We start from the raw sequence: 14,882 nt of genomic DNA, 5'->3' as shown, positions 1-14,882 counted from the left end.
TTATCATGAACGGGTTGTCCTATTAGTGGACAACGCCTTTTAAGGCAGAAAGACCCACAAACGAGCAACAACTGAAGTCAGCTACAGTAAAGGTCTGGCAAAGCATCATAAAGAAGGAAATCCAGCGCTTGGTGACGTCCATGGCTTCCAGTCTTCAGGCAATGATTGCCTGCAAAGGATTCTCTACAAAGTATTAAAAATGAACATTTTATTTATAGTAAAGTTACCTTGGCAAATTACTTTTTAGCCCCTGATATGAGCTGACTTTGTAGAAAAAATGGTTGCAATTTCTAAAAGTTTCACAGGATATTTTTGTTAAACAAAGAAAACCCTATATTACGGGTCACCAATCTAACCCAAGAAGAGGTGCGAAACCGGCTAAATAAGATTAAAATAGCTAAATCTCCGGGTCCGGATGGCGTACCCACACGAGTACTAATAGAACTAACTAATATAATAGACAAACCATTATTTCTTATATTTAGAGACTCTATAGAGACGGGGTTTGTTCCACAGGACGGGCACATAGTAAATGTACCAATTTTCAGAAAAGGCACTAAAAGTGAACCTGGAAATTATAGGTCAGTAAGTCTAACCTCTATTGTTGGTAAAATATTTGAAGGGTTTCTGAGGGATGTTATTCTGGATTATCTCAATGAGAATAACTTTAACTCCATATCAGCATGGGTTTATGAGGAATTGCTCCTGTCAAACCAATCCAATCAGTTTATATGAAGAGGTAAGCTATAGACTGGAGCAAGGTGATTCATTGGACGTGATATAGCTTGATTTTTTTCGAAGCGTTTGATACCGTGCCACACGATGTTGGTACACAAAATGAGAATAATTAGTAATTAGCTTAGAGAGAAAGCAGAGGGTGGTTATAAATGGTATATTCTCTAACTGGGTTGCTGTGACCAGAGGGGTACCACATGGGTCGGTGTTGGGACCTATTCTCTTCAACATGTTTATAACAATCTGGTAGACAGTTTACACAGTAAAATATCGATATTTGCAGATGATACAAAACTATGTAAAGCAGTCAATACAAAAGAAGATAGTATTCTGCTACAGATGGATCTGGATAAGTTGGAAACTTGGTCCGAAAGGTGGCAGATGCGGTTTAACAATGATAAATGTAAGGTTTATACACGTGGGACGAAGGAATCAATATCACCATTACACACTGTACGGGAAACCACTGGGTAAATCTGACATGGAGAAGGACTTGGGGGATCCTAGTTAATGATAAACTTACCTGGAGCAGCCAGTGCCAAGCAGTGGCTGCAAAGGCAAACAGGATCATGGGGTGCATAAAAAGAGGTCTGGATACACATGATGAGAGCATTATACTGCCTCTGTACAAATCCCTGGTTAGACCGCACATGGAGTATTGTGTACAGTTTTGGGCACCGGTGCTCAGGAAGGATAATAATCTTTTTATATAGCGCTAGCATATTCCGCAGCGCTTTACAGTTTGCACACATTATCATCACTGTCCCGATGGGGCTCACAATCTAAATTCCCTATTAGTATGTCTTTAGAATGTGGGAGGAAACCCACGCAAACACGGGGAGAACATACAAACTCCTTGCAGATGTCCTTGGTGGGATTCGAACCCAGGACCTAACCACTGAGCCACCGTGCCGCCCAAAAGGATATAATGAAACTAGAGCGAGTACAAAGGAGGACGACAAAATTTAATAAAGGTGATGGGGGAACTACAATACCCAGAGAGATTAGCAAAATTAGGATTATTTAGTCTAGAAAAAAGATGACTGAGGGGCAATCTAATAACCATGTATAAGTATGTAAGGGGACAATGCAAATCTCTGAGGATCTGTTTATACCAAGAAATGTGACTGTCACAAGGGGGCATTCTCTGTTTCTGGAGGAGAGAAGTTTTTTCCACCAACATAGAAGAGGATTCTTTACTGTTAGAGCAGTGAGAATCTGGAATTCCTTGCTTGAGGAGGTGGTGATGGTGAACTCAGTCTAGGGGTTCGAGAGGCCTGGATGTCTTCTTGGAGCGTAACAATATTGTATCTTGGTTATTAGGTTCTTTCTTTAGAAGGACGTAGAACTTGGGATTTATTCTGGTGGAATATAGACTGAACTGTATGGACAAATGTGTTTTTTTGACCTTGCTAACTTTGTAACTATGTAAACACCTTAATGAAAATTGAATGAAACTTGAAATTCTACACTTCAATTGGATTTCAGTTTTTTTAATTTTAAATTTTATAAATGGTGGCATATAGAGCCCTAATCAAGAAAATTCAGACACTATCAAAATATTTCTGGACCTAACTATGTATATTACATCCTTGCTGGAGATAATACCAATTTTCTGTCAAACAGTTGCCCTACCTTTTTGATGGAGAAGTTAAGCTGACGCAGAGTAACACTATCTTGCGCTACATTGCCCGCAAGCATGGATTGTGTGAGTACGGACTTCTAGTCTGTCTTATTAAATGTAGAATTGCAACTTTTTTTTTTTAATTTAATTTTAAGGCGCTTTAGTCTGAGACGGATTCCTGTTTGCAAATATATTTCTCCATCGCTTCATTGGGGGACACAGGAACCATGTGGTGTATGCTGCTGACACTATGCACATAAGAAAATTAGCTCCTCCTCCGTAGTATACACCCCACCGACTGGCGCTCAATTAGTCAGTTTAGCTTAGTGTCAGTAGGAGGTTTACACGGGTCTTTCATTAGACCCTTATCTACCTCAGTGTGCGTCGTTCCTTTTCAGGTTTTCGGAGGGATACAGAGTGAACAGTCACATCTGTACTCCCACAAAGAGACTGAGTATGGCGTGTACTGCCACCCCGTATCCTCATAGGTCTAGCTGGCAGGATCAAGAGCCTCTATCGCTAATGCATGTCCAGGCCACCACAGATTCTAGCCTCTGCCTCCCACCCACTCGCCCACCAGAGCCTGTCGGTAGATGGAGATACGGACGTCCGCTAAGGGGTACGGACGTCTTATTCCCTCACTGGATTCAAGGTACCTTTTCTTCCACAGCGCTCCCTAACTCCATGGGTCCTATGTCAGCAGGCGTTGGCTTAAACATCGGACATCGTTGCGGCGTCTCCTGCACTGTGCTTTCATAGCGATGCGACAGTGCGGCCTGCGGGATACCCCCGCATCACGCCTCTCCGGCGGCCGCCGCTTCTAATTTAGGCCCCGGCCTCTACTCGGGCCTTGTGCTGAGGCGAGGCCATGCCCCTTCTTTAGGGCGGGGTTTCTCCTGCCCGTCTTGTACCACCCACCACTACACTAAGGGGACTAGAGGCGGCGAATGGTTCCGCCCACTCCTCCCAGCCATCCTATAAGCTTCGAGCGGGTCTTTTCCAGCTTTCAAGAGCGCAGTTGTTCCGCCCACCCTCTCTTCCAGCCGCATTTACCGCTCACTGCTTCAGCAGAGTGCGTTTTTCTCCCAGGCAACTGCCATTTTCTTCAGCCTGAGAGCCGGTCGCCAAGTGAGCCAAGCCCCATAGCTGGAAGTCGCTCCAGACACCAGTTCCGTGAGTAGCTCTGCACTGCAGACTGACACCCTCCTCAGCTCTCTGTCCCCTAACCGTCTGGCACTTCTTAGTGAGTTAGCTCACCATGTCTAATTCTAAGTCACTTCGCTCTCGCCCCCCAACTTCCTCTTCTTCCTCAGCTGTGGTCAGTCACTTTGCATGTTCTGCTTGCAAACGCAAATTTCCATCAGGTCAGTCCTCTCCCCTCTGTCAGGACTGCAGCAACCCCATTGATCCCACCGCTCAGGAGCCCCTGGCGTCCCAAGTGAGAGTGAGACCCCTATTCCAGAGTGGGCTTCCTCTCTTTCTCAATCTGTGGCGGATGTCACCAAGGTGTCTCAGACCCTGGTATCCGTACTTGATAGGTTGCCCCTGCAGACTTCCGCAGGACCCAGCAATCCACAGGAAGCTCCGGCTGAGCCTACCAACATTAGCTGCAAAAGATCCAGACAGGGGCACCGGTCCGATTCTTCTTCTCGCTCCGTCTCGCCCCATAGCCCGTTACAGCGGCCCGGGTCTTCCAGATCCTCTTCTCCTGAACCAGGCGCCCTCTGAGGATATTTTGGAGCTGGACTCTGACCAAATCGGACATGAGGGATATGGTCCAGAGCCTCATTGGCGCAATTAACCAGACCTTCAAGATCAAGGACTCGCCCGCAGAACTCGCAGATCAGGGAGTTTCATTCAGGCGGTCTAAACCACCTACCAAGGTCTTCGCTCCGCTTTCTGAGTTTCAGAAAATTCTGACTAGGGAAAGAGCGAATCCGACCAGGCACTTTCAAAGAGGGAAACGCCTTGGCGTCTTATACCCTTTCTCGCTGGAGCTCACCGCGGAGTGGTCAACTTCTCCTGTCGTAGACCCGCCGGTTTCCAGACTAACAACATTGTCCTTCCGATCTCTGGGGGAGCATCGCTAGGAGATCCTAACGACAGAATCCTAGAATCTTTTGCGAAATTAGCTTTCGAAGCGGCTACATCTGCCCTAAGTCTGGCCTTCGCTTCTACCTGGGTTTCGAAGGCCACTACCAATTGGGCTAAGGATCTCCAACAAGGCATTCTGGCCGGGGGCCCATCCAGAGCAACTGGCGGACCTCGCCGACCAGATTTCTCATGCAGGCGAATATTTGGTGTCTGCCTCCCTAGATGCCGCGTCCTTCGCAGCCCAGGCATCTAGCAACGTAGTGGCGATTCGGCGCACAGTTTGGTGTTATGATGAGTCACCGAAGGAGGAAAAAACAAAATACCAGCTAAGTCCAGAAAAACCAGAGAGGTTGGCAGCTATCGGATTGCAGACCCCTGGACCTATCCACAACAACTAGCAGTAGCCGTGGGGGGTTCCTACGGTGCCCTAGACCCCTCGATCACAGCCGGAGAACTAGATAGCCTAAAGACAGAAAGGGGAAAAACTAAACTGCCCCAGAGCAGACCCCAAAGCAATAGGCAGCCCCCAACATATAATGACGGTGAAGCAAGATGAAAACAATAACACAGATAGAAAGATAGGTTGAGCAAATGATGGGGCCCAAGCTTACTACATAGGACAGGATAGAAAAGCTGCTGTCTGCCATCCGCAAAAACCCTATCAAAATGAGCCAACCGACTGATAGGAAAAACAGGCCCTGAAGTCGCTAGGCTTCAAAAGACTATATCGGCACTCGGGTATATTCTGAAAAGAACAACAGATCAGAGACAAAAATGGAATTCTGCTCACCCCTGGCCGGGGATGGCAGAACTCCCAAAAAACAAGGCAAAACAAAAACAAAACTGAAGAGTACAAAGCAGAGCAGAAAAACTTAGCTTTGAGATGCAGGAATCAGACTGGTCTCCAAGAATCCAGCAAGAAAATCACCAGCCAGGAAGAAGGGCGTCGGAAGCCTTATATCCAGTCCTCAATTCCAGCCACCCAGTCATCATCTAGCTGCCCAGGTGTCTGATAATCAGCCTCACTACCTTCCTTCACCAGAGGAGGGAGTTCATCATACCTCAATAGTGAAGGGAAAAATGAACTCGCAACAGTTTGGCTTAAGGCCTGGCAGGCGGACTTATCTTCAAAAAAGTCCCTCACCAGCCTACCTTTTCAGGGTTTGCACCTCTTCGGCGACAGGCTAGACCAGGTCATTAAGGACGCCACTGGGGCCACAAGCTCCCTTCTTCCCCAGTCCAACGTCAATTTCGGCCCTTTTGACCCTTTCGTCGCTTCACGACTGCAGAGACGCCTTCTCACCAGCAGAGGCCATAAACGCGCCAAGATAGGAAAAGAGCTTCCTTTAGGCCCACTCCTTCCTGGCGCTCCCATTCCTCCCAAGGTAGATCCACCAGGTCTAGACCTGGAAGGTCTTCCTCAGCATGACTGGCGTCAAAATCCCGGCGCATCCCACCGCTTGGGCGGCCGACTTCTTGCTTACAGGGATGTCTGGCTCCCCTCGGTGGAAGACGCTTGGGTCAGGGAAATTGTATCCTCAGGATACAAAATAGAATTTGTTTCTCGTCCTCGGGATCGATTCTTCGAATCCCAACCCCCGAAAGACCCCTCCCTGGTCCCGGGCTTCCATACTGCCATCGCTTCTCTCCTCGATTTGGGGGTAATTGTCCCCGTACCAGAAGCAGAGCGCTTCACAGGTTTCTATTCGAACCAGTTTGTAGTACCAAAGAAAGGCGGTACGGTTCAGCCCATTCTGGATCTCAAGTTACTAAACAAAAGGGTCCGTCTGCGACACTTCAGAATGGAGTCCCTTCGTTCAGTAATCGCTTCCATGGAGGCACAGGTGTTTCTGTGCTCCATAGACATTCAGGATGCTTATCTACATGTTCCCATCTTCCAGGGACATCAGAAATTCCTGCGCTTCGCGATACATCAGGAGCATTTCCAATTTGTCGCTCTACCGTTCGGTCTCGCCACCGCTCCCAGGGTTTTTACGAAAATCATGGCAGCGCTGATGGCCATTTTAAGGATCAGAGGTCTCGTGCTCTTCCCATACCTCGACGACATTCTCATCAAAGCTCCGTCCTTGCCCCAGGCTCACGAAAGTCTCTCCCATCTTTTGCGACATCCTTTCCTGATTGGGGTGGATTATCAACAGAAAAAAGTCCTGCCTGGTCCCAACGCAACGTCTTGTGTTTCTACGCATACTTTTCGACACCCATTAGGCAAAGGTTTTCCTTCCCGAAGAGAAGAGAGTAACTCTCCGGCGGGATGTTCGCTTGCTTCAGAGTCCCTGGCCCACTTCTCTCCGTTCAGCCATGAGAGTCTTAGGGAGGATGGTGGCAACATCGGAAGCTATTCCCTTCACCCAATTCCACTCAAGACCGCTTCAGCAGGCCATTCTGGCGCAGTGGAACAGGTCTGTCTCCTCCCTGGATCGTCCAATTCGACTCTCGTTTCGAGTCAGACTGTCCCTCAATTGGTGGCTAACATCACCTCTCATCTCCCAGGGCCGGTCCTTTCTTCCGGTGCATTGGCAAGTGGTGATGACGGATGCCAGCCTTCTCGGCTGGGGTGCGGTGTTTCGCCATCTGACCGTCCAGGGGTGTTGGTCGTTGCAAGAGGCAGCTCTTCCGATCAACGTCCTGGAGATACGGGCACTTCTTCTGGTCCTTCCTCATTGGCACAGGCAACTCAAGGGTCTGCCAATTGGGATCCAGACGGACAATGCCACGGCGGTGGCATACATCAACCACCAGGGAGGGACTTTGAGTGCCTTGGTGTTGGCCGAGGTATCCAAGATCCTTCATTGGGCAGAGGCGTCAGTTCCAGCGATATCCGCGATGCACATCCCTGGCGTGGAAAACGAGGCCGCCGACTTTCTCAGCTGCAAGGGCCTCACAGCAGAGGAATGGTCCCTGCATCAGGAGGTCTTCCATCAGATTTTCCTGCGATGGGGAAGCCCGGACGTGGACCTTATGGCGTCCCGTCTGAACAGGAAAGTCCCACGGTTTGTGTCCAAAGCACGCGATCCTCTCGCGGTGGGTGTCGATGCTCTGACCATTCCTTGGTCACAGTTCGCGCTCCCCTATCTGTTCCCTCCCCTTCCTCTTCTCCCCAAACTGTTGAAGAAGATCAAGGCAGAAGTCGTGCCAGTCATCCTCATTGCGCCGGATTGGCCCAGAAGGTCTTGGTTCGCGGACATCGTCAACCTTCTCGCGGATGCGCCCTGGAGGCTTCCAGACAGACCGGATCTGCTGTCTCAGGGTCCGACCTGCCACCCCAATTCTCGGTCACTCATTTTGACGGCGTGGCCGTTGAGACCGCGGTTCTGAAAAAATCAGGCTTGTCAGACCAAGTAATTCACACCATGATCCGTGCTAGGAAGCCGTCATCTTCCAGAATATACTATAGAATGTGGAAGGCCTATTTTGGTTGGTGCGAATCCAATCGCATTCCGCCTATGTCTTTTTCGCTCCATTATATTCTGGCTTTCCTCCAGGTGGGCGTGGACGCTGGTCTTGCCCTTAGTTCTCTAAAGGGCCAAGTATCAGCGCTTTCCGTTCTTTTCCAGAGGTCGTTATCTTCTTGTCAGCTGGTCAAGACTTTTCTGCAGGGGGCAGCTCACACAGCACCGCCGTATCGAGCGCCTGTAGATCCCTGGGATTTCACTCTAGTCCTAGAGGCCATACAAGGCCCCCCTTTGAACCTCTCAAGGAGGTCTCTCTATCCCTTCTCTCTTGGAAAGTGGCCTTTCTTGTGGCCATTACTTCCATCCGGTGTGTCTCTGAATTGGCGGCCCTTTTTTGTCACCCCCCCCCCCTTTCTTGGTAATTCACCAGGATAAGGTGGTTCTGCGACCTCAGCCTTCCTTCCCAAGGTGGTATCTGCCTTCCACCTGAATGAAGACCTCGTCCTACCTTCCTTTTGCCTGCTCCATCTCTTCCCCGGGAACGCTCCTTGAACAGGCTAGACCTTGTCAGGGCGACGAGGGTCTGTTTGGCTAGGACCGAGGCGTTCCAAAAGAGAGACTTCCTTTTCGTCATACCGGATGGTGCACGAACGGGCCTGCCGGCCTCCAAGGCGACTATTGCTCGCTGGATTAGATCGGCAATCTTGGAGGCTTACCGGGCCAAGAGCAGAGTGCCCCCTCCGGGGGTTAGGGCTTACACCACTTGGGCAGTGGGTGCCTCCTGGGCGGTGCACCACAGAGCTTCCGCGCTGCAGCTTTGCAAGGCTGCAACCTGGTCATCTGTTCACACGTTTGTAAAATTTTACAGGGTCCACACCTACGCTTCGGCGGATGCCAGCCTAGGAAGAAGGATCTTGCAGGTGGCGGTGGTGAGTCCGCTGACCTGATGGAGGTTTGCTTATCCCTCCCCCGGGACTGCTTTGGGACATCCCATGGTTCCTGTGTCCCCCAATGAAGCGATGGAGAAAACAGGATTTTTGGTTGCTTACTATAAAATTTGTTTCTCGGAGCCTTCATTGGGGGACACAGCACCCTCCCATTTTCACAACTTCTGTTATTTGTTTTGTGTCTTATAGTTACAGTTGAATTGTGTGTTCTCTACTCTTACTTCTCCTACTGCTTTCTCACTAACTGACTAATTGAGCACCAGTCAGTGGGGTGTGTACTGCAGAGGAGGAGCTAATTTTCTTATGTGCATAGTGTCAGCCTCCTAGTGGCAGCAGCATACACCCCATGGTTCCTGTGTCCCCCAATGAAGGCTCCGAGAAGCAGATTTTACGGTAAGCAACCAAAAATCCTGTTTTTTCTTTTTTCCTGTTTTGAGGGGTGAGCTCTATTAAATTGTTACTTTCTCTATTCATTTGTACTAAGCAAGACTGCGCATGTCTATTTGAAATGTGACTGGAAGAATACCTTTTGCATAGTCGCAGTCACATGGCCTCTTGGTCTCGTAGCTGCTCAATATTGAGATTCGCAAGTCTCTAGTCAGACTTGTGTGAAAATATGGACAACCCCTTTGAAAACTTGAGCTGAGCGTTTTGTACTCGGGTTCATGGTATCAGCTGTCACCTAAGTACAGTAAGAGCAGTCTGTGATTACTGTGTTTTGCAGGTGCTAATTCCGAGAGTGATAAGAACATTGAGTCAATGCTGGAAAATGAAGCCATGGATTTTCGAATGCGGCTTGCTTATCTTTCATACGACCCCAAGTTTGTAAGTAAAACCTGAAGAGGAACATTAATACTTAGAATTTGTGCTCATGACATCAATCAAAATGTCACATAACCAAAAATAAAAAAAAAATGCTGTATTATTCATAATATATGCACAAGTCTGGTTTTATGGGAAAACTGCTGCAATTGTACTTCTACCTACCGTAAGTGATCTTGCCTGGGGTCCTGATTCACATCCAGTTTTTAGATAAGTGTCCAGTGTTGAATGCAACTGCGCTCGTAGTGTCCCATGCAAAGTGCACAATCGATGTCCAAGTAGTGCTAGACGGAGGAAACCGAGTACTTCTAAAATGCGTAGGACCAGGAACGGAATTTGATGACCAAAGACCGATTGCTCGCATTCAGGTTGTGATGTCACACGCCAGGAGCACTCCTCTCGATCCTGTGATGTGACCGCCACGATATCGGCCAGAGCACATCTGTGCACTAGTAAACCTTCGTCCAACAGTGGAGCCCTGATGCTACTCAAATAGTGGATTGTGCACTTTGCATGGACATTAAGGGTGCTGTTGCATTCAATAAAGGACACATATCTAAAAACTGGATATGAAACTGGACCCTAGGCAAGACTATTTACAGTAGATGGAGGTAAATGACACAATTGCAGCTGCAATTATCTACAATCTGTCCTGGCTTTAATTTTTGAAACTGTTGGAATGTCTCTAAGATGTTGAGGCTTCCCAGCAGCTCCAAACTCTTGTACATCGCTTCTTTTGCTTGAAAGATCTTTTAGGATTTCTCCTCCTGACTTTACACTTTACACAATTCGTTTTTTTTACAGCAAAACACCCATTACAGTCTATGGGTGCGCATTGTAATGCGCACGTATGCGCAAAAAAAGCATGCATTTTTTTTTTTTTTTAAAATGCACACAAACGCATGATGTGTTTTTTTTCAGGCATTTGTGTGCGCAAAAAGCGCGCAGCAAAAAAATGCAAGTGTGAAAGTAGCCTAAGTAGCGCACTTTTTGCCATACATCAATTATGTAGACTATGGGCATGGCTGCAGAAATAATCCTTTGACTTTCGATATTTCAGGAAGAGCTGAAGGGCCCATACCTTGAAAAGCTCCCTACTGTATTGGCAAGATATTCTCAGTTTTTGGGGGAAAGACACTGGTTTCTTGGGGACAAGGTAAGTCCATTATATTGGGGTATTTCATAGGCAGTATAGATGCTTTCATGCCTGTATAGTGTATACTTCTATCTTGCTGGTTAATTTATACATCACTGTTTACATTCGCTGCATTTGCCTCTATCCCAAAGATTACATTTGTTGACTTTCTGATGTATGATGTCCTGGATCAGCACAACATGTTGGATCCTACCTGCCTTCAAAAGTTCAAGAACCTGCAGGCCTTCCATGCAAGATTTGAGGTACATTTTATATTTATGCCTCTAAACTACAGAAGCGGTGGGCAGCCAAACATTGATCCTTCCTCTTTTATGCCAGGATAATGCTCACACTTTTGAGAAGCACAATTTGAAGACCTACATACTTGCTTCATGGAGCTGATAAATTGGTCTTAGATTTTCAACTACTAAATATTTTTTTCTCCTTGAGAAAGAAAAAATAAAAACAAAAAAGCTTGCCTTTCTCTTCAGTATGTGACCTTTTGAAAGCCTATGATGATTCCAGTGTTTACCAATTTGCAGTGAATATTTCAAAACTTTATTTTTTACTCAATCCACAGTTCAGTTCACTTGTGTAAGTAGAGCAGCAACATTTTGAATGTAAACACACATTATCTGGCATAAGATTACACCCTTTTTTTCTCTCCTGTGATAATAGTCTTGATGTCATAGTCTGTGTTTTTATCCCCTTATAAAGGACCGATGCTGGAATAAGTATTCTCCAGGAGTGTGTAACATAAATGAACATTTACATTGCATTTCCTGCTGAATCTTTATGGTGACATTGAATTAATGTGCATCATAAGAAAAAACGAACAGCATTCCATCCGGGTGAAGATAAAGTATCTTATGACATCTTTATTCTGCCAAAGGCAACGTTTCGACCCATAAGGGTCTCTTTCAAGCCCTATGGGTCAAAACATTGCCTTTGGCAGAATAAAGATGTCATAGGATACTTTATCTTCACCCGGATGGAATGCTGTTTGTTTTTTCTTATGATGGTTTGCTCTCCAATTGGGTCATTGGACTTCTGAACCTGCATTCTGATGGTTGAGTGCTGCTGGCTGTACCTTTTCTATTTTGGATTGAATTAATGTGCAATCATTCATTAACCTGAAAGTCACTAAATACCGTACCTTGATTAGTATCAGTTTGAAATCTTTATAAAGCCAGTTTCACACATCTGCAGCTCATGGTCGTAAGAGATGGTAGTGGCGCAGATGGTATTGACCTGACCTGAACATCTCAAATGCCCATAAAGCTGTAGGTTAGGGTCAGGAGACCCGTGAATAGGCTTGGCATTGTGGACTGTTTACAGACCTTGGAATACGGTTGTCTGAACTTGGCCTAAATATTCCAAAACCATGGCTCTACTGGGGAATGTTTGTAGGAAATGAAAAAGTAAAAAACTTGTAACCATAGTAATGCAAAGCATAATAGTGCTTTCCCATGAGAGACTGCATCATGAATCCTAAATCTCAGTTCCTTTTAACCCCTCTCTGACATCAGATGTACTATCGTGTCCATGTGCTCTGGGCCTATTTGACCATGGATAGGGTAGTACATGGGTGTGGATTCTCACAGCTGATACCCGGCACGAAGTGCCAAGAGCAGTCACAAGCCGCTCCCGGCACTTTAACCCCCAAAATGCTGCGATCGAACACGAGAACAGGCAGAGGTTTGTCAGCCTCTGCCTTTTGGATCGGAGATCCCGCGGCGTGATGCGGGGTCCTGATCACTGCTATGGTAACCTGATGTCGGTCAATATATATTCTATCACTAAATAAAATATTTGAATAAAAAGTAAACAAAAAAAGTGCACACATTTGGTATTGCCGCGCCCGTAATGACCCAACCTATAAAACTGTCCCACTAGTTATCCCCTTTAGTGAACACCATAAAAAGGCAAAAAACAATGCTTTATCATCATACCGCCGAACAAAAAGTGGAATAACGCGTGATCAAAAGGACTGATATAAATAAACATGGTACCACTGAAAACGTCACCTTTTTCCTCAAATAAACAAGCCCCGATACAGCTCCATCAGCGGAAAAATAAGTTATAGCTCTTAGAATAAAGCAATGCAAAAATAATTATTTTTTTTTTCATAAAAATAGTTTATATTGTATAAAAGCGCCAAAACATTAAAAATATAAATGAGGTATTGCTGTATTCGTACTAAGAGTAAAACTGCTTTATAAATTTTACCACACGCAGAACGGTTTAAACCCCCTCCCCCCTGAAAAAAAAAAGAAATTCATGAATTGCAGTTTTTTGTAACTCTGCCTCCCAAAAATCGGAATAAATAGCGATCAAAAAATGTCATGTGCCCAAAAATAGTACCAATAAAAATGTCAACTTGTCCCGCAAAAAAACAAGACTTTGTGGGCCAAAATATGGAAAAATTATAGCTCTCAAAATATGGAGATGCTAAAACTATTTTTTTGCAATGAAAAGCGTCTTTTAGTGTGTGACAGCAGCCAAACATAAAAACCCGCTATAACGTCTTTCACACGTCCCGATATTTCCGGTACCGGAGATGTCAGTGTCCGTGTGTGTAATACTTGCGGCACACGTGTGGCATGTGTGTGCCGCATCAGTACCACAAGGATGCTGTTCCCCGGTGCCGGGTGCTGAGCAAAGCTCTCATCATGCTCCCCTGCTTGTGCTGATCACCGGCAGAGCAGAGGAAAATTGATGAGAGCCGTGTTCAGCAGCTGGTGTCGGGGAACAGCGCTTACTATAACTCTTCTTCCCCGGTGCCGATGCGTGTCACATGGATGACATCCATGTGTTATGCATATTCGCGTGTGCTGGATGTTTTGTGGACCTTGCTGACATTAAAAAAGGGACATGTCAGTGTGTTTTGCCCACGGACATGTGCACAGACCCATTTACTTGAATAGGCAAATAGCGCTCCATTCTTCCTAAGTCTTTCTGTGTGGCTGAGTTGTACTGTACAGCCACATATGGCGTATTGCCACGTTCAGTAGAAATTGTGGGACAAATTTTGTTGCATGAAAACTCAAAGATAGAAAATTGCGAATTTTCCAAACTTTTGTTAAATTTCTGTTTTTTGCGTTTTTCTTTTCACAAACGCAAGTCATACCAAATAAATTTTACCACTATCATGAAGTACAATATGTCACGAGAAAACAGTGTCAGAATCACGGGTCCATTGAAGCGTTCCAGAGTTATTGCCTCATAAAGGGACAGTGGTCAGAATTGTAAAACTTGGCCTGGTCATTAACGTGCGAAACCACCATCGGGAGTAAAGGGGTTAAGGATAGTGGGTGTGGACATGTAGTGTTTTGCATTTAGTCTTAAAATGGTAGCTTTATTTTATTTACACGTTTTCCATTTCTTTCAGGCTCTGCCGGCGATTGCTGCATACATGAAAACACCCCGTTTCATAAGAAACCGAATTAACAACAGAATGGCTTCATGGGCCAACAAATAGTCTTGCACAACCTATTCGGCCACTTAGTTTACTGCTTGTTGGATTCTTTCTACATATCGAAAGTCTAAAATGTTTAGTTCCAGTTGCCATTTTTAGCTGTAGTTTAATCCTCGTGAGCATTACAGTAAATAAATCATTGACAATAGTATGAATTATTCTGATGAAGCAATTTGCAATAAAACATAAGCAGTTATTTCCATGTGATTCTGGGCCTCACTGTATTTCCTGCAGCTTTGGGCAAGGTATTCTTGCAGTGTTTCCAACATTTTGAAGTACAAAAAGTGAATGTTTTCTGCTTTTATGAGCACATTCCAATAACTTCAGATAACTGGCTGACTGTGTTGATTTACTTCTGGCTTTACCATGCATTACACAATGAGAGAATCCTGACCTTTAAGAACATCAATGTCTTGTAAAAAGAGCTGCTTGCATATTATCTTTAAAAATATGTGCAAGCAGTTTTGTGAACTGTGTGGATACCAAAATTGACAACCTGAATAAGGCTGGAGTTACACTTAACGTATAAAAATACGGACCGTATTGTACAGTCGTAATACGCAGAAATGTTCCCTGAACAGCGATCCTTATGTCATCCGTTGTCAAGGTGTGGCCGCGTATTCTGCACATGTAA

At 45.8% G+C, this 14,882-nt stretch overlaps 1 protein-coding gene across 1 annotated transcript in view; it reads left to right on the top strand.

Moving 5' to 3' along the window:
• The window catches only part of LOC141047390 (glutathione S-transferase Mu 4-like), a 36,597-nt gene extending 22,142 nt beyond the window's left edge, over positions 1–14,455 (top strand). The window contains exons 4-8 of the mRNA XM_073542448.1: positions 2,362–2,443; positions 9,538–9,638; positions 10,696–10,791; positions 10,923–11,033; positions 14,162–14,455. Of these exons, the coding sequence (XP_073398549.1) occupies positions 2,362–2,443; positions 9,538–9,638; positions 10,696–10,791; positions 10,923–11,033; positions 14,162–14,251 (480 nt within the window). The 3' untranslated portion in view covers positions 14,252–14,455. The remainder of the gene's footprint in view (positions 1–2,361; positions 2,444–9,537; positions 9,639–10,695; positions 10,792–10,922; positions 11,034–14,161) is intronic.
• The last annotated feature ends 427 nt before the right edge of the window (positions 14,456–14,882 follow it).

Source organism: Dendrobates tinctorius, unplaced genomic scaffold, assembly GCF_039654945.1.
Source record: "Dendrobates tinctorius isolate UK_male_01 unplaced genomic scaffold, ASM3965494v1 ptg000127l, whole genome shotgun sequence".
NCBI classification, from domain to species: domain Eukaryota; kingdom Metazoa; phylum Chordata; class Amphibia; order Anura; family Dendrobatidae; genus Dendrobates; species Dendrobates tinctorius.
The sequence above is the reverse complement of the archived record's forward strand: the minus strand, read 5'-3'. Positions and strand labels throughout refer to the sequence as shown.